We start from the raw sequence: 26,750 nt of genomic DNA, 5'->3' as shown, positions 1-26,750 counted from the left end.
TGAATACAGATAGAATACAATATCGCAAAGCGAATCAAACGTAGGAACGGGTGAATGGCGTCGCGCGTAAGCCGTACGGCATTAGCTGTAAACGCCTCTTCGCAATCTCTAATTTGCAGCCCTCTGTGTATATTTCAGTAATGTTAGGAAGGCGAATAAAAGCAGCAGCGCATCAGGTGAGAAGAGTGCCCCAGAATAGGGCTGAGCTCAATATAAATTTACCAGGATTGCCCTGTGAATCTTCAGTGTAAACACCTCGAATTTTGTCTAGAATAGTATAACATTGGAAATTGGCACGGAAAACACCTTAATTTTGGGCCAATATGACGGCCACTGAGTAAATTTGTTATTTTTGCCCTTACATCCAATACCCCCACCACACCCCACACCCACACACACCCACAAACACTGGCCCATGATATGCCTGATATGTCATTGGAAAAAAAATTATCATCCATATTATCATCAGACGTCTCTTGAAAAGTATTTTCTTAACGTATGGATTAAGATATTCAAACATGAAATTGAATATTATCGAAACTAACATGAAGAGCAAATATGCTTGTCATTAAGAATAAAGAAGTATAGTTTCCTCTTTCTTTTACATTGTAGTGTTATTACTTTCAATTATTCACATTATAAAAACGATCCAAAACTAGGAACTGGAAATATAATATTCGTTAACGAATACAATACTATCTCGTTGAAAATATATCGTTTACATGGGTGTAGATTTGTTGTTTAAAATGGGGGGGGGGTATAAAGGTCGAAGTGCGTAGCGTCATAGCCCGCTTGCTGCCCCTGGTGGGAGCCACCGGAAGCTGTTGGCATTTACAAAATCTAAGATACAGTTTATCCATACTGTTTAATCACTGTTAATCACAATTAAATACAATACCGTATATTATTTGGAAATATGATTTGTTTATAACCAAGCATTTCAATATTAAGCAAATAAATAAACAAAAGAGAATATCTTCATCAGGAGATTGGGGGTGGATGATTACATTTTCATCCTCACAAATCAAAACGTGGGAGGATATATTACTTGCAACTATGGAAACGATCCACAACCTAGGACCGGAAAATAGGATTTGTGGAACAAACTAACTGTTACAGCATATCATCTCCTTGTAATGAATCGTTTGGTAAACTTGTTTCGTAGTTCCTCTTTCGATTTCGTAAAACACAGAATTCTACTCTCATGTATAGGCCTACATATTTTTACAAACTTACAAACTTTGCCTTCAAAGATATTATGTTCGGGCTGATTGTTACTTCACGTTCGAAATCGAATACTTTTTGCCAAGTCCAAAAAAGAATTTTCCATATGCATAAATGCAGGTAATTTTTCATAGACAAATGCGCCAAAAATGGATACTTTTCTTACATAATTATTAAAACCCTAACGTGGCCAAAAGCCACAAAAAGCTACAACAGCACAATAACGCATCCGAGAAAATGAAAATTCTCTTCATCTTCTTCCTTCCTTCCTTCCCTTCCAGCAAAAAATTGGGTTAGGGTTAAACACGAAAATGAAGTCATACTCCTAAATAGCATTACTACACTTGCCATACTGCAGTTACTGTCCGTTTTCCTATACACAATACACAGTGCTCTTACCATTGACGCGTGACCTCTACAAATAGCGTATGTTAGAAGTATGGGGATTTGCCTAGTTAACGTCGCTGTGTGAAAAATAACCGGCCAATATTAAAAGTACTCTTCTAAAATTCTAGAAAATATAGTTTTGTAACATGTCCTAAATTTTTAGCTAATTTAGATGTTTGGAAATATTCGTACTTTGAGGTCAGTTGTCTGTGGGAGCAAAGACAAAAAAAGATCCCACGGCAGACAACATTATTTATTGTCCTGTGTTACTGTGATAATTGCGCCTGAATTGTTGTGAGTTTTCAGGCCAAATTTAAACTTTACACTATTTTTGCCCGAGCGCGAAATAAAGGTAAACATTTTGTGTTTTCTGATCCAATTTTCAATTTTATATATTTTGGGGGTAGGGGTGACATTTTTAGGGGGTTGATTTAACAAACCAACTCAATGGGGAAGGGGTTAAACCCCAAGATGGTGTATTTGTCCCATTAATGCCTTCGCAACACAAAGCAACGCCCAAGTGGAAGGAAAGAATGAAGGATGGAAGGAAGGAGATGAAGAGAAAAATTTTTTTCACCGCCCGGGATTTGACCCACCGAACCCTCGGGTGCCAACCAACAGAACGGGTAGCAAGCCACGCGTCTGACCGTCGCCCGACTAACGGTAATTTGTACGTATAATGTAGTTTGGCACTATTGCGCAATCGGATCACGTGGGACAGGCCTATATGATCTTGCAGTCGCTTCGTGCTTTGCTTAGACTATGCCATAGTCGAATTTTATTAAAATATGTTATTATTAGTCATGATGAACTCATTTCGTTGAACTCAAAATTATACTGATGTTTATTAAAATTAAAGTATTCAATAGTAAAATGGTCATAAAGAGTTAAACATATCAGATGATTAGTGACAATAAAAGTAATTGAATGCAACATTATCTTGCATAATTATAATGGCTCACTTTAATACTGAACAATTCTGATTTTGGAATCTACCAGTTTATTGATAGCGAACCCCGAAAATTCGACTATGGACTTTGAATTGTAAGCAGAACTTTACCCCCTGGACTTTGCTCTCTAAAAACACACTGTCAAGCATACTTGTTTTTCAGTCCATTAAGGGGACTCGATCTTTTGTGCGTAATTATAGAGGGCCAGGGGATTCACTCTATCATTACAAAAATCATTTGAAGAAGTCAAAGAGCCCTAAGAATAAAAACTGTAGTGTAATTGACGCGAGACTCAATTTCTTTATATGACAAAAATTAATTTTTGTAATCGATCAAAAACAAACGTTTTATATCAATTTTAAATTTAGCCTGAATCCGTAAATATGGTACCTCTCGCCCTTTTTTAGGTCAAGGCTGTTTTTTACCATTATGCAGCGAACCATTGTTGAAGCTATTTCACATACATGTATAAAACATTCTAGAGAAAGAATGATGCCATATACTGTTGAAATATCTTTTGTTGATTTCGAATGATAATGTCATGAAGTCGTAAATTTTAAGGTCAAATTCCTAAAACCAAAACAAAACATTGCGACGCAGATATTTCCCGACTTACGCAATTTCATCATCACATCAGTGTCTTTATTATTTGTTTGAAACCTTTCCCAAACGTTCGTGCTCTTTATGCATAAAACGGCTAATCTATCTTTACAAAACGCGTCTTTTTAGTAAACAAAAGGCTAAAGATGGCATTATGAGATTTATCATTTATCATTACACTCCTCCACTCAACTGCCACCGTGGCCGAACGGTAAAGCGCTAGGCGCGTAATCGAAGGAAGTTTCGAATCGCTGGTTCGAATCCCAACGAAGCCTGTGGAAACTTTTTTTTTCTTCAAAATTCATGATCGCATTTTTTTCCCAAAACACCAAAAAAAATAAGGTCTTTTTGGGAAAAAAATCCATATCTTCAATATGAAAGGTCAAAATTTTCAATTGACCGTCGGCTTTTCCTCCCTACTACATACACTTTAAGAATATATCATTAGATTTATATAATTTACTTCGAGGACTGTTATATATCAAAAATTTGAAAAATATCAAATTTTTATAATTTGTCATAAAATTTGTATTATATTGTGATTTTTAAAAACTGAAAATTACTTGATATCAGAAAGACATGCTTCGTATTCAGAATGCAATTCGATAGGTCTGAGGTGCTCTCATGTCCCAAAAAAATACTGTCGAAACGCAATAAACGCTCATTTTGGATCCCTTAATTAAATCAGAGTTTTAAGCTTAAATACAATATCCAGAGTATGCACAATGGGCAAGTGGACTACGGGGTAGTCTACTTCGTGCTGCATGGTTTAGTGTGGTTTACTAGCGTCAGAGTTCAGGTCATATCCGTTTCCCTTTTATATCTTGTATCAGTTGATACTGAAATTGAAACTATTTTTTTTTACAGAAACAATTTCTATTTATTTTTATTGTCAATGGAGGATAGATACTGACAACATCAAATTATTGCATTATACTGGATCGTACTGTGTTTGAAACCATAGAGCCATTTCCTGACCTGCTTTATTTCGACATCGTATTATTCGACGTGCACAGAAAAACAGTAGGTTATATGATTTATTTTCAAATAAGGTAGCATATTTAAATTAAACCAGTATTACAGGGAAATTCTGTCGGAATTTTATATTATTGTTTTGACTGCTGTTTTAATATGGACTATAATATAAAACGAGATCTGACGATTGTGATCCAGATGGCTTCCATCATATGTCGTCTCTTTCTGTTCTGTTCTCTGTCTTTGATTTGTGACTTCTCTCATCCAATTACATCCTCTGCAACGTTATCTGTTGTCTGTAATAGAGTTTAAGCCATATCATAACATTTGCTGAGGAAAACGCCCTCAATATTTTCAGTTTTTTTACATAATTATAATCTATTTTATTAAACTAACATACCCTCCAAAAATAGGTGCTGTAGTTTAGACAAAATCCGAGATTTTGAATAAAACGCAGGAAGCGTTCTTCCTTTCTTCTTTCCCCTGTATATTGATATATTAAGAATACGATTAAGCATCATTAATTTGATATCGTGCGCTAGTTTGTACTGTTTGATTGTTTCCATGTTCCAGTGTATGATGCGTAGGCCTCTTCCCTTGTTTGCATGATTATATTAGGCCGGCGGGTAAGCATCATTAATTGATCTCGTACACTGGTATGTAATGTGTTGTTTGTACTGTTTACCCCGCATGACTGCTCATATCCATAAGTACCAGACTTGAGTCCTGTTTATCAGGGACAGTCTGTTTAGCTCAGTGGTAGAGCGCTCGCCCGACAAGCGAGAGGTCTGGGGTTCGAGTCCCCGCACAGACAGGTATGTCCGGAGTTTTTACTCTGGTATATCTGTCTATGCATGTTATGTTTCCATTTGTAAATTCATGTTTAATTGTGCTAGTGTGCGATGCGTTATTCTCCTTTCCCCTGTATATTGATATATTAAGAATAACGATTAAGCGTCATTAATTTGATCTCGTGCGCTAGTTTGTACTGTTTGAATGTTTCCATGTTCCAGTGTATGATGCGTAGGCCTCTTCCCTTGTTTGCATGATTATATTAGGCCGGCGGGTAAGCATCATTAATTGATCTCGTACACTGGCCATCTGGCCATCTGGATTTTCTGGTCATTTCAAATCATCCCCAAGTCAACGAGGTTTAAGAAAGTTCTCTCATTGTTAATGGTTGGTTATGCATCATGCAGTTATTGTTAACTACATGTATGCACACAACACAGTGGCACTCACAATAGGCAATTGAACCCTACTGGTAGCGCTGTATCGTAGCTATTGGGGATGAACTAGTTAGTATCATATATCAAAAGTATAAAAGCTATGATTTTAGTACTTTCTCTCTGTTTCAATTACTTATTCTTTTCCAAATATCTGAATCTTCAACCCGGTACAAGCTTTAATAACGGGGGAACATATTTTTTTATTAAAAAGAAATCCTACCATCTATCCAAACTCACCGTGTTATTCCAATGCACATTTTACTTCACAGGGCAGCCATTTTTTGATCGTATTTTGAAGATTGGCGTCATAAAACCTTCATAGTTACAAAATTTAGTACTTTCTGTCAATCAATTATGGCTTATTCTCTACATGCCAATCTTTAAATAATTGGCATAGTCCTTATAATAACGGTACTCCGCCTTGATGAGTAAATGACAGCAAACAGGTGCAAACCAGTGAAAAATATCCCAAAACTCGGTCAGCGGGGCTCCGTTCGTACATGTCAACAGAGTCATTATCGATTGGATTAGTTGTCCGTAGCGGACAATTCGGTCGCTCATTGGATCAATATTATCAGGTGGTAATAAATTTGCATTGGACAATAGATTACTATATAATGGTTTGGTACTGCATATATCGGTTTAATCTTCAATAAGCGGGTTTATGGCTGGAAAGGTCACGGTGAATTTGCCGTGGACGTAAGTGCACTATGACATACCTGTACAAAATACAATGCCTGGTAACCCACCACTTGAACAGGATTTAGCAAAAGCAAACAAAGACCAGAGCTATTAAAAGTTCTATAGCCATCTATGGTAGAAGCTTATTATCCACTTCAACAATAGGATTATTGATTAGTTTTTGACTATCAAAATGAGACGGATGTCGGGCCAGCTTAAGTTACCGATGAATATGACCTTCGTACACATTTTACACCGTAACTCAGAATACAATTTAGGGAATTTACGGCTCATTTGTGCTGGCGGGTCACGTATATCACGGTTGTTTGATGTGATCATTTATTGAAGTTACTAAGAAAACATTATATAATGTTAAATGCTAGACCTGAACAATACCGACCATTTTTACATTCATTTCCAGCTCTCTTTAACATAGATTTTTGTGTGCAAATTGAGGGCGCTATCTTAAATTCAATTTAGCCAAATAAAGTTATTCCTAACATTTCATGATAAAAAGTTTTTTAAAAATTGCATAGCTATCTGTTACTAATTTTTCTGGTGTTTTAACGCCATTATGCCGGTGTCCAAACCTTGTTAATATGAAAACACCATTTAAGATTCATAGTGCCATCATTGTTCACCTTTTCTTTAAAATGACGTAGGGCAAATACGCCTATTCTCCGTCACTTAAGAAACAACCCGCTCTATTTCTTGCGTAAATGATTATAAAAGTTAGCTATATGGGAACGTGCATTCCACACAACACCCCGTTTAACATACCCTGCATGACATCTTCTATTGAACTTGTATACAAGGTCAAAAGGTCAAAGTCGACGACAACGCCTATTCTCGGTCACTAAACACCTATTCTCGGTCACCTTATAGTTTTTCTAAATACGTGTGCAGTATTCTCAGATATATTGACAAGGAGCGATCCTTTCAAAACGGTTTATTGGCAAAAATGTTCGTACCATCCGATCGGGGTCCGAGGTGGTCCTATTTTGTGGGAGCGCACAGCGGTGGCGCGCCCGACTAGTCCAGGAGCAAGATCACACAGGGCCCTAAATAAGGAGTTCGTTCACCCCCACTACATACAAGGTGGATCACTGCTAGGTAGGTAGTGGTCTCAAATTGTGGTAACACTTTTTTACAGGTCATTTACGTACGTATAATCACACTTATAATCAACTTTTACTTATAATAATGGATTTATTTTTGGTATGAATATGAAGCTAATTGATTGTTCTAACTTTCTAGTATTATCTGAAAGCAAACCTAGATCATGATTGGAAGTGGCCAGTCCATACACTAGTGGAAAATCAGATTTTTCACAACAATGCATAGGGTGGTGTTTTTGTGGCACTGGCTTCAAATTTTACTATTGTGCCAATTTCTATTTTCAAAATTGATTAAGCTCCATTTTTTAATTTTGTTTTTAATATCAAGCACATCTAGGCAAACATTGATGTTCTGGTTCAAATATTTACATAAGTGCATGTTTGCGTGCATGTTGGTTTGTGTTGTGTAGGTTTGGGGTAGGTGGGGTGTATGTGGGGGTGGGTGGGGTGTGTATAGGGTTCGGGGTTGGGGTGTTTTACGTGTCTTAATATGTCACTCAGCTGAACTATATATACATTATAAGTTCCATTAATAAAATTTGTTTGGTAAGTTACCATTCATGTCATATTTTGAATATTTATATGTGCGGGGTGAGATCAACCACTGCTTGTCAGGAAAATAGACTGAAAATGTAAAAAAAGTTACTTTTCCACATGTAGCAGCGTGTGTAACAATATTAAGGGGTAGGGAAAATATAAACCATCATAACTCAACTTCAACTCATGATAATGAATTCATTTTGGAATTAATATGTAGCTAATTGATTGTTCAAATGTTTTCATATTATTTTAAAGCAAAGCAAACATAATTTATCAGGTAGATAGACATAAAATGTGAGAAAAGGTTAATTGTTCATGTATAACCATGTCAAATATGGTATTATTAAGGGTTAGGGGAAATAAAAACCACCATAACTCAACCTTTACTCATAATAATGAATTCATTTTGGTATCAACATGTAGCTAATTGATTGTTTTAACATTATAGTATTATTTTTAACAGAAAAACCATCAGGTCTACATAAAGTGTGAAAAAATGTTAATTTTCCAATGTGTAAAATATGACAATATTAAGGGGTAGGGGACGTACAATCCAACATAACTCGATGTTTATTCATTATAATTTATTCATTTTGGCATCAATACATAGCTATTTGGATCTTGTAATCTTTTCAAGCAAAATGACCATTAGTTGTTAGCTGTATACACTTAAAATGTAAAAATATCCATTTTTCAAGTGTAGAAGCGTAAAATATGAACAGATTTTTAATGTTGAGGTCCTACTCTGCTGTTCCCATAAAAACAAGCACGATTCACTTGAATTTAGTACCCACGAGAGGCTGATACATTTTGCTCAGGCGCTAGTTTTAACCGGAACTATACAAGGTTACACGGAAGGATTTAGTGCTGTGCCCAATTGAAGAATAGCACAATAGCGCTAATAGCACGCTATAAGGTCTAGGTCATTTTAAGAATAGCACAATAGCGCTAATAGCACCCTCCAGTAATATTATTGCGATAATAACGCGCTATATGCCCCCGGATGGGCTACGTTATGGAGACTTCGTAATATGTGTCCTTATTTCAATATCACTCGATGTTTATTCATTATAATTTATTCATTTTGGCATCAATACATAGCTATTTGGATCTTGTAATCTTTTCAAGCAAAATGACCATTAGTTGTTAGCTGTATACACTTAAAATGTAAAAAATATCCATTTTTCAAGTGTAGAAGCGTAAAATATGAACAGATTTTTAATGTTGAGGTCCTACTCTGCTGTTCCCATAAAAACAAGCACGATTCACTTGAATTTAGTACCCACGAGAGGCTGATACATTTTGCTCAGGCGCTAGTTTTAACCGGAACTATACAAGGTTACACGGAAGGATTTAGTGCTGTGCCCAATTGAAGAATAGCACAATAGCGCTAATAGCACGCTATAAGGTCTAGGTCATTTTAAGAATAGCACAATAGCGCTAATAGCACCCTCCAGTAATATTATTGCGATAATAACGCGCTATATGCCCCCGGATGGGCTACGTTATGGAGACTTCGTAATATGTGTCCTTATTTCAATATCACTCTGCGTGGTTTAAATTGTTCCCCTCATTGCTAGCAATAACAACGTCAATTGTCATATTGCACTAGGGTGCTTAGTTCAGGAGATAAGAGTAAATTAGTTCAAATATAAAATATCTCATGAAAATGATTTGTTTGAGACATGATGCATACAGGGTGTATCAAAATGATTGGTACCCATCAATTTTGACATGATGCAGTCATGTCTACAGTAGAAAATTCATCTCGACCTTTGCAGGACTTAACCCCATTAAAAGCTATTAAACCAAGATAACACTCATTGAAACAGCTCAACTGATTACATCGGATCTTCTCTGGTTGTGCACAAGTGTCTGTTTTCATGTGCGATATCGTAATAAAGCTGGTATTATAGCTTCAGTTGGGTAACCGATTATAAAGGAAACGAAAGGAAACAATGGTATGTGTACCTTTGTTCACGAAATGAGGCAAAAGCCTGCTTTTTGTAAACCAGCATTCTTGAAAATGAGCAACATAATGATTGTTGACTTAACACGGTTTGGAAATAATTTCTTCATATTTTTGGTGTTATCTGTCGTTTACATATCCTTCCTAAAACACAAAAGTGCGACCCTCTCCAAACACCTAAATTGGCTAAAAATTTAGGACATGTTACAAAACTATATTGTCTAGAATTTTAGAAGAGTACTTTTAATATTGGCCGGTTATTTTTCACACTGCGACGTTAACTAGGCAATGTACTATTACTTATAACATTAACTAAAACACCAAAGTACGAATATTTCCAAACATCTAAATTAGCTAAAATTTAGGACATGTTAAAAACTATATTTTCTAGAACTTTAGAAGAGTACTTTTAATATTGGCCGGTTATTTTTCACACAGCGACGTTAACTAGTCATATCCCCATACTTTTAACGTAGGGCTATTTGTAGAGGTCACGCGTCAATGGGAAAGAGCACTGTGTATTGTGTATAGGAAAACGAACAGTGACTGCAGTATGAATTGTATGACCAAGGAATCGGGTGAAATCATGGGTCTAAGGTTATGCATGTACATATTTCTATTGGACTTCGCTGCATTAACTCTGAAGGGGGGACATGACTGTACAAAGTGCACCAAAATTGTGAATTGAATATAATTTTTGAGATTATGTATGTTAAGGGGCGTAACTTGAGACCAGTTTCGATGAAATCGGACCGTTTTAAAATTTTGAAACATATGCAGGCCCGTACGCAGGATTTGTTTCGGGGGTGCTGAGAAAAAGTGGACATTTACAAGAGGGGGGCGATTTTGAGAAAAGTGGACTTTTTTCCCAAAATTTTGACCTTTTTTCACCAAAAACGCGTAAAAACAGATTTTTGGCCTAGCTACGCTCGCAAATTGTGATATTTTGGGACTTTTTTTATACTCTGCACCGCACCCCACCCCGGCACACCCCAGCCTGCGTACGGACCTCAACATATGAACAAGACTTTTTTTCCCTGTGATAAGAGGAACAATTTGAGATACATAACAACATGGGGGAAATATTTTGAAATTTTAGGCACGACAGAGGGCGGGGGGGGGGGGGTAGAAAAAATTGGAACCAGTCAAATTTGCATCATTTCAGGTTTAGGATGCCAAAAAACATTGGTTCCACTAATGTAGCAAATGAAAACCCCAAACCCATGATAGCGCCATGTACCACATCTACTATATTTGTTTTTGGTTTTGTGACGTGTGCCTTTTTATAGACTTTTACACCTCAATGGCTTGCGATGGTATATATATGAATGAGATGGTGACGAATGTCAGCAAAGATGGCGAGGACTACTTAGATTTAACAGAGAAATATGATCAAGAAGATAATGTTTATGAAGATATTTCGCGTGTTTCTGTTGGTACCAGATGCAGTCATCCAGTTAAGCCTGCAGCTATTGGAGGACAAAACAAAAATAATGGTAGAGGTATAATTTTCATTTATCGTTATGGGCTCTTGGAATATTGGATGATATTTGAATTCACTTTATCACGTTCTGTTGTTAATAAACAAAATCGGCATAATCATGATAACAAGCAGGTCATCAGCTTTTATAAGAATGGAGTCCCACCGCTACAAGCAAAATAACGACAATAATGTGCCTATGCAGGTCAAAAGTGCACTTTTACTGTCATTGCGCAAAGTGTAATTGGCTCCAGAAAACTTTCTTGTATCCAGTAGTATTTGAAAATAAAGATAATTATGGACTTATGTCAAAATTAACAGAAACACAAATGTTTTAACGTTTTGTTAGCACCAATTGCAAAACTGTTGCCTATAGGTGACCCCGGCTATCCGGGTACTTATTTTACATGACGCTACAGTGCCTACACTTACGCTTTTCAACCCACAATAGACCGTGGAGCAGTGCGACTAGTTGAAGACTTGTAGCAGATGCTAATTCGGTCTGTTTACATTTTGTTTTGACCTCGAATCGAGCAAATTTCGGGCCGATTTCGGTAAAATAAAGGTTAAATACTTGGCGAAAATTGCATTTTATGTGAAGCTGAACACATGAACATGTAGAGGAGAGTCTTTATTTTTGTTGTTGGCTGGAGGCCCCATGTCGAGAAGTTATAGAAATGGTAGTATTTTGGCCGATTTGAAAAGGGACAAACCACAGAAAACTACACATTTGACTTCTGAATCGGATTTGTTGTCAACGGAGGTCAACGGCTTGTGACGTCACTCCGGGGTCACCTATAGCATATTATTTTGATATGTAATTGATCACGAATTTGTTTTTAAATTGTGCTTGTATAAAACTGTTGAAGGATTTTGGAGTAAAAGTTGATAATCTAGCTAGCTATACTAATTTGGACCTTCTGAATCCAATAAAGGCGGTGAGCAAGCGTTATTTTAGTCTATGACCCTCAAAATGGCCCATAAAATACCCCATAAATTTATAGCACGACTATAGCGAGTGTGTTTATATTTCCCGTATGAAAGCTTGCATCCACGTTTATTGACAATTACTTTGATAAATACCAAGGGTATACCAAACTGTTACTTGTGCTGTGATTGGCACTTACATGAGGTATCTCTTTGTATAATGCCCTGCAATTCAGCAAGCCGGCCAATGACTAACCTTGTGGTATGGCTGATTGGGTATTGTGATCTGTTATAAAGCACACAGTTTACGACTGAGATGTATTAGCACCTGGTCAATGTATAATCCTACATGGAACACTGTAGTTTAACAATGGAGTGAAAAACCCATTATTGATTAGGCGCGGATATTAAAAGCACAGACCCTTTGCGTGTCATTACAGAACATTATAAAAATAGAATGTTTGGAATTTTGTAACTAAGATACTAACTGCATACTGCATTATGTATTTATTTATTTATGCATATTTATTTATTTGTTTAAGAATTATTTATTTATTTGGTAGATTAGTAAGTAATTAGTAATATTCTATGATTCATGATTGATTGATCGATTGATAGCCATTTCACAAATTCATAGTTTACATGGAACGTTTTACAGGCACACTCCCTCTGGAATACAAACCAGGTTCCAGCCCTCTATACATCCCCTAAGAAGAAACAGTGATTTTATGTCAGTATTATGTATTACTTACATCTCATAGAAAGCGTGCACGTAGCAGGAATATCACCGTATTCAATCATGCGTTGTAACCACAAATCGGTGTGTTTTTTTCTTGGGAAATACATCGATTTCGAACGGCAAATGTCAGGATAGAAATGAAAAACTATTATCAAATTATTGTCATCAACAGTGAGGTAAATCGGGGGATGAGACGGTCGATCGGGTCAAGGGCCTTATGATTCCGATCATAAAAATCAGCATTTTGACAACTTTGAGGGCGCCCTCCTCAGCCAATATTATATTAAATTACATAATTGTCGTTGTATTGCATACAGGGGCAGATGCTCGTAGAGCAAATTTACACGACATCTTTTGCTCTTCAAAGAAACTGCGCTGGGGTACCGCTGTTGTGCTCATGATGATAAGCAGCAGTATAATTGGGATTGTTGTGTACTTTGGGATCCAACAAGAACGTACCATGTGGAGTGAAAAAGGTATGCAATGCCAGCGTGTCTTTTTCTTTTAAAAGCTTTATATCACCAAGAAGTTTCAATTAATGAAATGTGAAAAAAGAAATCGCAACCACTCTATTATTATTATTATTATTATTATCATACGCCTAACATTGGACGTTCAAAATACATTTTTCTCTTTCAAAATTAAATTATTTATACTTTTGAATGAGAAAAACAGTACAAACAGTACATGCAGGTATTTCATTATGATATACAATTGAGGCTTTGTAGTCTCTAACCACTAGTGGACAATTTGCAATGAGAATTCTTTCAAAACGATGAGAATTGGACACTAAGTATGAGAATTTAAAATGTTCTCATTTATATAAAACTTTCTCATTCAAATGAATAAGAAATGCCAATTAACGTGTCAACCACCTGTCACATTGTTTTAAATGAGAAAATTAACCACTTGTGACAGGTTGTTGACACGGTAATTAATATTTCTCATTCATTTGGATGAGAAAATTTTATATAAATGAGAAAATTTTTAATTCTCATACTTTTGTCCAATTCTCATCGTTTTGAAATAATTCTCATTTTAAATTTTCCACTAGTGAACCTCAGGTAATATAGTTACGGTTGGACATGTTATATTTCTTTTGGTGGTCTACTTATTAAATTTTGCTTCATTTCCTCCATAGATCTATTTGTAACATGTCCTTCGGAATCACACGGCTATGACAGTACTGTAACTTTCGGGAGTCCTGCTGTTTACAATTTCCCCGACACCAATGATGTGACTGTATCCTATATGAGGCATGATCAACAGACGATAACTATCCCGTTGTCCATGAGGCAACACACGATTGCGAACTTCACAGAGGGCCTGACAGCAGTGAATCTGGTAGCTATGGATTCAGCTGGAAACATGGCGATCTGCAACTTTACATATGCCCGTATACCAGGTGTGGCTCGTTTGCATATTTCCTTATAGGTATCTCACTCTCACTCTACAAAGCCACTTTCAGGATATGTAGAAGCAATTGTTGTTGCTTTTATCATGTATATTGAGGATCATCGTACACTGATCTGCGTCTTTAAGAAATAAAACATACAGCCTGTCTCAAAAACCAAATGTGAAAAGCGCCCTCTTTGGCAATTAGAAAATACCATTGTGACATAATGCTTTCATCAACGTCACGGGCGCAGTCTTAACTCTCAAATGCCGTTTGTTCTGTTCAATTTGCTTGTTCCAATTTCGAGATATGTTTAGTTAACAACGAAAGGGTAAAATCACAATTGTGCCAGTTTTACTAGGGAAGAAAGCTGTACATGTAAATCAATGATAGCTGATGTTGATGCGTCTAATGCACTCCCCCTTTCGGGGCGCATGCATTAGACGCATCAACATCAGCACGTGTGCACTATTTTGTCTAATATCTCTCCAAACAAGTAATACGCGTTAATTAACCTATAACATGTATAAGTGCGCAATATTTGTTTGTCTTTTAACATGTCTTAAGGGGTCGAGCTGTATTGTCTCAAATATCTCCGAAATGGGAGAAAACTGCCATGTTTGCTGTGAAATTTTGCCTAGCAATATCTATCTCAGGTGCAAAATTTATGGTGCACATGAAAGACTGAAGTCTTTAGATTAATATTTTAGCAATCTTAATATTATTAGTTGATAGGAAATTCTTCAAATATGCCTGTACATATAACGACGCATAACAGCCCACGCAGTTTTTTATAGGTGAACTCTTTTCGAGCAGTCCGTGTTGGACGATGACCCTATCTTTTGGTGAGGTATTTACAGGACCTTGAAATAAGAATTATGATAGATATTTGCGACTTCGGAATGCAACGAAGGCATGTTCGAAGCTCGTCAATACACAAAATACTACCTGATTTTACACTCTCGTCGACCACTGTCTGGCGCATGTTATTTTGTTACTTTAAATTCAACAAAATTCCAATTTTTTAGGCAAAAAGACTTCTAGAGATACCATCCTACATGTCCATGTGCGATTTATGGTAATACAATTAATCAATTTTTAAATATCAATTTGTTTAGATTCACGGAAGCCATATTTTGTGCATTTTCGACAGTAACGAGTTAACGCCAATTTTGGTACAAATTTGTCAGTTTTGCCAAAGTTATTTATCCGGTTAACTAACGAATACCAAGGTTCATAGGCGAGCTAATAGCGCTATGTTATTTAATTACTTTTACTTACGATTTTTATCATGATTCCGTTTGAGAACAAATATAATTCCTTATGGGTCTCCAACTTTGTCTTCAAGCTTCTTCACACGACAAGCCATGTGTTGCCAGGCAAGTCAAAAGCAAATTGGGACAAATCGGCACTAAATATGGCCCGTAACTACATCAATATATCACCCAAATGTCCATGTTATTTAGGATACAATGTTAATGTAGATAAATTGTAATATACAATTTTAAAACAATGTTTAATATGTTCTAACGTGCGTATGCGCGATTCTTTCTCCCGTTTGAGTTTTAATGTATATACCTGTAATGTATTGACAATCAATTCATAAGAAGCCCAAAGTTAATACCAACGCTGCAGCGCTGGAAACACGGTCAATTCTGTGAAAGGATTTGTAATGAAATCGTTCTGCTTGATTTATTAGGGCTATTAATGTGACAAAGGAACAGGTCTCTAGTTTGATTCCACAACCATTCAAACCGAGCTCATGTTTTATTGTATCATCGTGTATTAAAATCAGGAAGGCTATGTCGTAAATGGACCGGAACAATATAACACTTATACTGTCACCTGTGTTGAAGGACGGTTCTAAGATACAGGGTGTTCCAGAATGATCTACACCATGTTTGAAAACCGTATTAATCAACATTGTATTTAATTTGAGTACGGTACGTGAAATACAATGGCATAAATGTCACCTACTTATTGTGTTACTTTCATTGCAAAAACGTCATTCGTTTTGGCGTGATATTGATATTCTTAAAACTGGATGTTTTGCACGTGTAAAAATTGCATGTGTGTAACTTACAGCGCAAAGGCTTCATAAGCACAAGACATTGCTGCTTTATCACTATCGCATAGGCCTACTTTGCAATTATGTGTAGACATCATACAGTTGTCATAGGAGATACACCAAATTTGGCACAGATGTAGAGCTTAAAACACTGTATAATTCTTGATATTGGATTAAGTGACCTTTTCATGTGTTTTCAGTATTACGAGGGCTCAGAGCAAGAACTAGCTATGTCCACAATTACATGTTACTGATTTCGGCAACAAATGGATAGTTAATTCTGCACTCCATAATAAATGCAAGTGACACCCTGTAGCTTAAGATGACATCGAGTCAGGTTTCAAGATCGATTTCACGACCAGTCATACCTATTACCTGTTTTATTGTTACCTTATGGAGGCCAGACTTTTATTTGAATGATAATGGCTCTGTCACGCCGTATTGAATACCCTCTGTACGGAATGTTACATCACAATTCAGTATAATTATTCAAGGTTGGTACGCGTGTCTGTCATCGACTTGACAACAGGCACACCCGGTACAAATATTTTGTAAATCGTGGAAAGTCGTATTTATGCAAAATGATCAAAAAATGATACTTTTAGGTGTTATTCTGTTAGTTTCTGTTTGGCAAATCATAAATGCGTACGTGTTTTGGTCAAAATGGCAATAATCTTACTTTTACCCCTACCCACTTGATATAGCTATACACAACCCTTAAGGGCTGGGGTATGAACGTTTGGACGGTATTTATTTTGGGACATTAGAGCACATCAGACATATCGAATTGCATTCTGAATACGAAGAATGTCATTCTGATATCAAATAATTTTGATTTTTGAAATTCGCAATTTAATACACATTTTATGGCAAATCATTAAAATTGATATTTTTGATATTTAACAGTACTTGAAGTGAACTTTATAAATCTGATGATTTATACTTAAAGTGTATGTAGGTGGGATGAAAAGCCGACGATCAATTGAAAATTTTGACCTTTCGTATTGAAGATATGGATTTTTCCCCAAAACACCAAACAAAATTAGGTCTTTTTGGGAAAAAAATCCATATCTTCAACATGAAAGGTCAAAATGTTCAATTGACCGTTTTTTCTCCCTGCTACATACACTTTAAGAATATATCATTAGATTTATATAATTCACTTCGAGGACTGTTATATATCAAAATTTGAAAAATATCAAATTTTTATAATTTGTCATAAAATTTGTATTATATTGTGATTTTCAAAAATGAAAATTATTTGATATCAGAAAGACATGCTTCGTATTCAGAATGCAATTCGATAGGTCTGAGGTGCTCTCATGTCGCACAAAACATACTGTCGAAACGCAATAAACGCTCATTTTAGATCCCTTAAGTGGCTAAGTGGATTAAGTATTTACCATGATAAAATCATTTAAGTATTTAAGTTTTACAGCAGAATGTGAAATATTTATTGAACTTTTAATCTCTTTTAAGTGGAAAAAGGTAATAATCTTTTCTGCATCATGATAAAACAGTAAAAACAGTCAAAAATTTTTGTATTATGTAATTGATTTCACGAAGGAACTCTTGATAAACTTGATGCTATCACTGTTACATGTAAAGCCCTCTTCCTAGTAAAAAGTGGCACAATTGTGATTTTACCCTTTCGTCTTTAACTAAACATATCTCGAGATTAAAACAAGCAAATTGAACAGAACAAACGGCATTTGCGAGCTAAGACTACACCCGTGACGTTGATGTAAGCATTATGTCACAACGGTATTTTCTAAATGCCAGAGAGGGCGCTTTTTACTTGCACAATTTTGTGAGACAGGCTGTTAGTCCTATTTAATAGGTATGACTCATTTTATTTCTTCAAGCTGCCACTGCTGCCACTGCTGCCACTTCCAAACATTGCTGCCACTAGCCCAAATTTCGGCATTAAAATGCCGAAATTTGGGCTAGTGCAAATATTTTTTGTATGAGACAATGATTTAATTTACAGTTGGTATGTTTTCCGTTGAGTTCCACTTAAAGGTTCTATCAGTGATGTGCCCGCAATCGTCATGATCGTAGCAAAAATATTAGTAGGGAATTAAGAATGGCTTAACCCTCGTTCTACTAAGACACATTTTGTAACACAAACCAGGGTCTGCACACAAACTACGAAGAGTGCGGTTGTTGCAACCTCTTCCTGAATTTTCTATCATATGCCGTTATATTTGGTACTAGTGTATAGCTATGGGTCTCCTTTAGTGATACCAAAATAAATACAAACATTCGACACATAATGTCGCAAAATTAGGAAATTCTGGCCATGTGTGTACAAAAGTATAGGCAAAATTAATTTTCGGCTAAAAATTCTACGACCATGCGATTTTTAAAATGTATATTTTTATATACATATCATCATTACTTTTAGAGATACAATACAAAACAAAGTCTAAAATGTCCCATTGAGAGTAATTCTGCGTGCCCACCAAGTGTGCTAGCATTACTCAACAATGTCAAAAAATGAGACAGGTACCGAAAGCAACAACAACAACAACAACAACAACAACAACAACAACAACAACAAAAGAAAATTTAAGCAAAAACATCAATGCACAAATAAAACGTTTTCAGTTACTTTATTTAGCACGCTGGAGTATTTGGAAGGCATGGAGCTTGTGTAGTCAATCATGTGATGGTGGAACCAGAACTAGAACCAGGACTTGTTCTGACAGTAGTGCTTGCAGAGGATCATCGAGCGAGTCGGAGGGTTGCAATATGCAAATATGCCGTGAGTATAATATTCATCAACATGCGATTTCATTAATGTTGCAATAACAAGCTTTTAATTGTACAATTTAAAGTATACTGCGATTTGTTCCGATTAGCTGATTAGGCTCATTTTTACCCCCACAATGTTAGGAACTGGTATTGTTTTTAATACCCCACATTTTGGTCAAAATTGGAAAAAAAGTCTGATTCTTTTTGACCGATAATTTTTTCAAATATGAAAAAATTTGAGAAGACTGTTTCTAGTTTTTTCTCTTTAGACATGCAGTTTTCATTAATTTTGAAATTTAAGTTAAGTCGTTATGGTGGAGGAAAAATGGAAAATCAAATTTGGCACTTTTCTCAAAAACTGCTCATTTCCTTCAGAAATCTACCGTGCTATTTGGATTCCTTGCTACCGAAAACAACAACGAAAACAAATCTACGCATAAAACATCAAAGCATAGATACAACATTTTCTGTTTTCATTAACTTTATTTAGCACAATGGAGTACTTGGAGGGCATGGAGCTCTTGTAGTCAATCATGTGATGGTGGAACTAGAACTAGAATAAGGACTTGTTCTGACAATGGTGCTTGCAGTGGATCTTCGAGTGAGCCGGAGGGTTGCAATGAGCAAATATGCCGTGAGTAAAATATTCATCAACGTACGATTTCATTAAAGGCACATTCTGTATTTGGTATTGTTATGGTCACCAAAATGACCCAGGCCAAAATCACCTGATTCGGGTTCACGCAACACCAAACACACAAACACACTGTTTATTACTTAAAACACTTATGATTATTTATTAATTAGTGCAGTATGGCTATCAATCAATCCTTATACAATATTACAACAATTATGTAAGATTATGATAAAGATTTCTTTATGCTATGGTTACTTAGCTAAGCCTGTAGATCTTGATTGGCTGGCTTTCTGATGAGATTCTGTTGATGGTCTCAGTTCTTGATCCAAGATCCGGCAATGTCCGCGATCCTATCTACCACAATCTCAGTCCAAAGTCCTGATGACTATACTTCCACTACCCTAGCTACTCTGCTAGTGCTCTCCAAATGGTCTTCTATGTTGACCTTAAGCTCCTCTCTCGGAGATCTCTTGAGCAAGCTTTCTGCTCCACTTGACAGACAGATAACACTCTATGCTAGTCCAGCAAAATATCACAGTTCGGTGATGGAGATACTTCAGTCTGTCACTTCTTTGAGTCGACAAACAATAAAGCACTATTGGCTTTCACTACCGCCTTTGGCGTAAAGAATTCTCTCCAAACACACACACACACACACAAGAACCGCGAACCGAAGTTTGAAGACTTCAATGGTAACTTTGTACCAATACTGGCTAACATAAGTTTCACAGAGTTTCCTCTTACACCTCAAGACTGCTGCCTCGATCATTCAACCTCCAGGCTTTTATCTAAATTCTACCTATTCTAGAATAATCTGCATAAATTACAGCATTTAATCATCCCATATATGGCATATTACATTACCTCAATTCCCAAAATAGTGCATGAAATCACCACAAGCCAATCAGATCAATTACTCTGTACACATAGTTCTAAAAATAGCACATTACCTCAACACAAACCAATCAGACACTGTACACTGATTTTTGGCACAGTGCCAGCACTTTACTACTGTCATAATCAAGTAATCATGACCATTAGAGTATGATCTAATTGTTGCTAGAACTTTCTCCACATTATTAGATATATGAATTTCTTGATCACTTTAATCATTAATCTTCTAGAATATTCCATGCACAAACAATGGAGATAAATATCAAAACAAGTGAAAATTAATGTTTGATGGCAAAATACATAACGTTTAATGAATATTATGGAATATTTTTGGGGCGCACATAACAGTATTTTCGAAATGAAAAATTGATCAAAAAACGAAGAAAACAACAGTATTGACAAAGTTACCGCTCCATTCAAATACATGTATTAATTTACATAATGTCAGTGTATAAATTACAGATTCACGTAAAAGCCTTATTTTATCTTAAAATACATGGCTTTCGGCTGAACCACTTGCACGCTATGTTAGCACATCTATGACAATGACAAAGGTACTAAAATGTGATTTTTGATGTTGATAATAATAATAATAATAATAATAATAATAATAATAATAATAATAATAATAATAATAATAATAATAATAAAACAGTATTTATATAGCGCTTTACAACTTAATTTACAATGAATTTTAATAATTATACAAACAATAGTAAGCATTAAATAGCAGACCAGCTGCAAGCAAACAACTTTAGAAAAAACGCCAAGAGTAACACCAGTGCGAGGCCCACCGACAAAATCCCCAAGGGGGATCGTCGGTGCACCTCACACCGGCATCATCAATAAATAAATATACAGCAAGATAAAAATACAGTTTTACATGATAAAAAAGGCATTATATTCTCATATAACAAAAGCATACTAAAACCAAATGAAACGGTATAATACAGCCATCTCCATCCAAAGATGGAGATGCATGTGTAGAGTGTGTAAGGGACTCGTCGATGTAAACACATCCATGAGCATGCCACACACCAACAAAACTATACACAACAGCAATAATACATGGCAAAACAAATTTGAACCCAAGCAAAAACAAACCAACTCCATCTAAAGGATGGGTGGGGATGCCTATGTAAGAAGCATAAGCGACACACCGATGTAGCATAAGGGCCAATCCGTGGGTCTCCCATGCCCCTTGAACATAATCAATGCAAAAACAAATATGACACCATTGTAATATTATAACCACACTAAATTACACATTATTCTAATCAAATACATCCCACATACAAATTGAAAACATACATTATTGAGCTGGGAGACTACTGCACACTTTAAATTGCACTAAAAACCACAATATTATGAAGCTACAGTTTTTAAACAGTTTTAAACATGATAATAAATAACACTATTATTCTCATATAACAAAACACACTAAAAAACAATTAGACTATACACAACCATCTCCATCCAAAGATGGAGATGCCTGTGTAGATCTCGGGGGTCGCCGAATCATGAACAAAACACACACCAACACAATTGAACAACAACAACAATAATACATGGCAAAACAAATTTGAACTCAATTGATGCTGTAATGAATATGACCTTAATAAATATAAAAATTCAGAATATAAAATATTATTCTTATATAACAAAGCATACTGAAACCAAAATTAAATATACACAACCATCGTCTGGATGAGCAAATCACTGAATGGGCCTTTAACTTGCAATAGCAAGCCTTTAATTGTACACTTCAAAGTATTATTTTTACCCATATATTTTAAACAAAGAAAATATTCAAAAAATCGAGAAAACCGTTTTTAGTGTTGTGTTTTATGCATGCAATTTTCATCGATTTGGAAATTTAAGGTAGGTCGTTATGGTGCACGAAAAAATGGCATGGAAAATCAAATTTGGCACTCTTCTCAAAAACTGGGCATTTCTTTCAGAAATCTGCCATGCTATATTGATTCCTTGCATCATTTTCTCATTTTCTCTCTTTCCGAAAATGTATACTTTTATGTACCTATCGTCATTACTTTTGAAGATACTATACAGAATGATGTCTAATAATGTCATTCCCGTTTTCATTAACTTTATTTAGCACACTGGAGTACTTGGATGGCATGGAGCTCGTGTAGTCATTCATGTGGTGGTGGAACTAGAACTAGAATAAGGACTTGTTCTGACAGTGGTGCTTGCAGTGGATCTTCGAGTGAGCCGGAAGGTTGCAATGAGCAAATATGCCGTGAGTAAAATATTCATCAAAATGCGATTTCATTAGCTTGCAATAGTAAGCTTTTAATTATACATGCACTTTAAGTATTATTTTTGAATCATATTTTCAAAACAAAGAAGATATTCAAAAAATTCAGAAAGCCGTTTTTAGTGTTGTGTCTTTATAAATGCAGTTTTGATCGATTTTGATATTTAGAGTAAGTCGTTATGGTGGACGAAAAAATGGCACGGAAAATTAAATTTGTCACTTTTGTCAAAAACTGATCATTTATTTCAGAAATCTGCTGTGCTATTTGGATTCTTGTATCATTTTCTTTCTGAAAATGCATACTTTTATGTACCTATCATCATTACTTTCAAAGTTACTGCACAGTAACCAATCACAGTTTTCATTAACTTTTTCAGCACAATGGAGTACTTGGAGGGCATGGAGCTCTTGTAGTCAATCATGTGGTGGTGGAACTAGAACTAGAATAAGGACTTGTTCTGACAGTGGTGCTTGCAGTGGATCTTCGAGTGAGTCGGAGGGTTGCAATGCACAGTTATGCCGTGAGTATAATATTCATCAACATGCGAATTCAGATAGTAAGCTTTTAATTGTACAATTTAAAGTATACTGCGATTTGTTCCGATTAGCTGAGCTTCAGAACACCACAGATTAATACATGCATTTACGCATGCATATACAAGTTTATTTTACCCTTTGACCCATTTTGACATTATATCTCATTAATTAGGCATTCTAAAGATATATGACATTGACTTTTTTACTCCCTAGAGCCTGAGGAAGAACTTGATTTGAACCATTTAAAATGTTCTAGTGTGCGCTCGTGGCTCCTGGCGAATTCTGAATTTACACAACCCTGGTTGTTACTTAAAGGAAAACAATTACATTAGTACACACACAAATTCACAGCCATACGGCCTTTTCCCTCGACTATAACGATACATTACTACTGCTGCTAATAATAACTGGTTAAGCTGTTTTCTTACTTAGTTCATTTCCCTCAAGTAGACTATAATGTCACGAATGTAATCATTGTAATGTGTCAGAACATGTGTGAAACCTACAGGTTCTTGTAATAAATTGGTGAAAAAACGTGCAATTATTTGTCTTATTAATAACTCTTTATGTAGCAATTACCTGGCCAATGGGAACATATGGTCTACTCAAGCCAACTACTGGATGTCCAAGCCAATGGGAAACAGGACGTCGATATCATGACACAGAAGACAAAAGTCCAAGCAATGCATGGTCTACTCCCTGTCATTTGAGTGGTTCACACACCGAGAGTAGCATGGATCAGGATTTCTGTATGAAGACAATTGATAGAGCGGATATCGATGATCGGCGCTGGCCAGCTGGGCAGTATTGTATTTATCGAAAAGGAGGCATTTGTCCTGCCGGTAAAGAATAACCACATGATGATTTCCAACTTTCTGTAATATTTTTAATTTTGCCGTTTACAAATATATACCTTGCAATATGGGGCCTGTACTAAAATAATCAATTTCCCATGATGGGGTTATTATATTTTGACCCATTTCCGAAGGTTGTGACCTTGCTAGAGGGTGTTTTTACCTCTTCAACAGGTACAATTCTCTTAATTGCGGCACCTTTATGTGGTGACCTCAAATACAAGGGCCAAGTAAGGTGAATTACTCACAACCGTTCGATACCTTGCCTCACTTTATAGATCGCAAACAACAGAATCAAAAAGGTTTGCGTTGCTAATATAAAAACGTGAATTTAGTGTCGTTCCCTGGTAACGGGTAACTCATCAATCACCAAGATGTACCCCTCTGCCATGCTGTTAAAGGTCAACATTTACAAAAACCTTTTGGCAAAATAAATAAATAAACAGAGTGAGTCTTTTCGTATTTATTTCAGGCATGACAGGAGGCACAGTTTATTGGGATGACGAAGATGATATTAATGGGAATAGTGCCAGTGGTGTACTACCGGATGGCGACTTCAACAGCAATACTCGGATTCACTTTTGCTGTCAAACCAGTGGGTATACTTATAACCCTGTTTACCTGCCAACGGAAAACAACTTTATGCTTTTCCAATACAACAGTCAGTGTCAACAGGTAAAATGTTAACAATCCCTCTTTTCAAATTATAAGTTTTGGTTTCTCTTTTCATCTAATGCTAAATTTATACTACATAGCTGAGCGACAGCGATTGGCTTTTACCCAATGAGGAAGATCGATTTTTGTTGCGTTGGGAAAAGCACTTTAGTGTAGAGAAGATCATAAGTATATAATAGCTTATTGATTGTGTTAAGCAAATATCGGACACATATCTGGTTGTGTTTATATTGAATGAAATATGAATCGGATATCAATCATCGCGGACGATATTCACAGTACTGGCGTGGCAGGGGTGCTGGAAATATAAGAGTCATAAAAATGTTTGCTTGTTTGTTTGTTTGTATGAAACATAAACGATGCATGATGCATGATGATGCAGATGCTTTGATTATGAATTAGTTTATTGTCCCCGGTAAGCACAACCCATACCTCGTACCTAGGCCTCTCCTCCACCTATATATAACCTCCTGTTCTACTCCACTCTCGAGCTCTCCTCTCCCCATCATCATTCCCTTTCCACTTCCAATGCTCTCTCTCCCATCTGTTTCTTTTCTCCCTCCCTTACCTCTCCCACACACACTTCCCTCTCGCCCCCCCCCTCCTCCCTCTCTCTTTCTTCATTTCTTTCAATTATTTCAATAAAAGTCACTAGCCTATATAATCATATAGCCTTCTATCGATCCTCCTACATGCGATAAGGACATGAATCGACGTTGTTCATATCACTTGAATCACCCCTTTGGTAATGTCAAATGCAAATATTTCGATAGGCTATATCTTTTTCACAGCGAGAATAGCCAATGCTGATTGGATTTTTTAAACCACGTGTTGAAATGTTCTTCACACTATTATATAACAAGCTGAAATGAAAACCGAATCTCCTTGCAACAAAGTTTCTAACAAAGGGTACAAACAAAGATATCGATAATGACGTCACTCAAGAGGTTAGGCAGGATAATAGAAAACCACGTGACCAAAACCAAACCTAAAACTCAATATTTGAAATGACCGAATGTGTTATCATTAAAGGGAGTCCCCAGCAATCACGACATTATGCCCTATATATTAGAAAAATAATTATCAAGCACGAATCACATGGTTTTATTTAAAACAAACTCATATTGATCAAATGTAAACAGCACGCCGATTTTTTTTCTTGTGTTTCTTTATTCCTTTCCTTTGGCTTGCTTTTTGTTTGTGCTTGTTTTATTTTTTCAAGATTGATATGAACTTTATTTTATTTCTTGGCAGGTTCATGGAATGCAAGCCACAAGTGAATTCTTCACGTGGGATAACGAGGATAGTGACAACGCTGACTCTGTTACTGGAAACCACCCTTACATAGGCATTGACAGTGTAGGCATAACTCTTAAATTTTGCTACTATGAACGAATATAAATATTCTATTCTGTTCTTTTCAATTCAACTTGATAATCAATGAGCTACACATACAAACACGTTAGCGCTCACAGCTTTAAAAACAATTATAGCGGTTACCGCACCTGCGCACCATAGCTGAATCATGGGGCTTCAGCAGTAAGTTGTGATATACCACTCTCACATGTTTCGGACTTAAATATTTTTAGCATATTATTTACCTCTTTCTCTCTCATTTGACACCACTCAGGGGATCATACCTTCTTGGTATTTTGATATATGAAAAGGACCCAAAATATAAATATTGACCGAGGTCTTATGATGAGTGTTACCCCAAGTGCGGAAATTAGGCCTATGTTTATAATATTTTTTTCCCCTTTGATACAATTCGCGGATTATAACTTCGTGGCATTTAGAGATATGAAAAGGACACAAAATATGAATATTGACCCGGG

The 26,750-nt window shown here is 36.1% G+C and overlaps 1 protein-coding gene across 1 annotated transcript; it reads left to right on the top strand.

Moving 5' to 3' along the window:
• Positions 1 to 13,964: 13,964 nt before the first annotated feature.
• Positions 13,965 to 26,487, top strand: LOC140144753 (uncharacterized). Its single transcript, XM_072166558.1, has 6 exons — positions 13,965 to 14,224; positions 22,688 to 22,831; positions 23,227 to 23,370; positions 23,959 to 24,228; positions 24,713 to 24,915; positions 26,170 to 26,487. Exons 1-6 carry the CDS (start codon positions 14,071 to 14,073, stop codon positions 26,314 to 26,316), a joined length of 1,062 nt encoding a protein of 353 aa, XP_072022659.1. The 5' UTR covers positions 13,965 to 14,070; the 3' UTR covers positions 26,317 to 26,487.
• Positions 26,488 to 26,750: the final 263 nt, after the last annotated feature.

Source organism: Amphiura filiformis, unplaced genomic scaffold (genome assembly GCF_039555335.1).
Source record: "Amphiura filiformis unplaced genomic scaffold, Afil_fr2py scaffold_77, whole genome shotgun sequence".
Taxonomy (NCBI): domain Eukaryota; kingdom Metazoa; phylum Echinodermata; class Ophiuroidea; order Amphilepidida; family Amphiuridae; genus Amphiura; species Amphiura filiformis.
This window is presented reverse-complemented; position numbering and strand designations above follow the sequence as displayed.

Bases quoted from the DNA above. Each gene is read 5' to 3' on its own strand.
- LOC140144753 (XM_072166558.1), top strand. From the start codon at position 14,071: ATGAGGCATGATCAACAGACGATAACTATCCCGTTGTCCATGAGGCAA. The intron at 23,371-23,958 runs GTGAGTATAATA...CTCTTTATGTAG, and splicing joins TTGCAATGCACAGTTATGCC to CAATTACCTGGCCAATGGGA. The intron at 24,229-24,712 runs GTAAAGAATAAC...TATTTATTTCAG, and splicing joins AGGAGGCATTTGTCCTGCCG to GCATGACAGGAGGCACAGTT.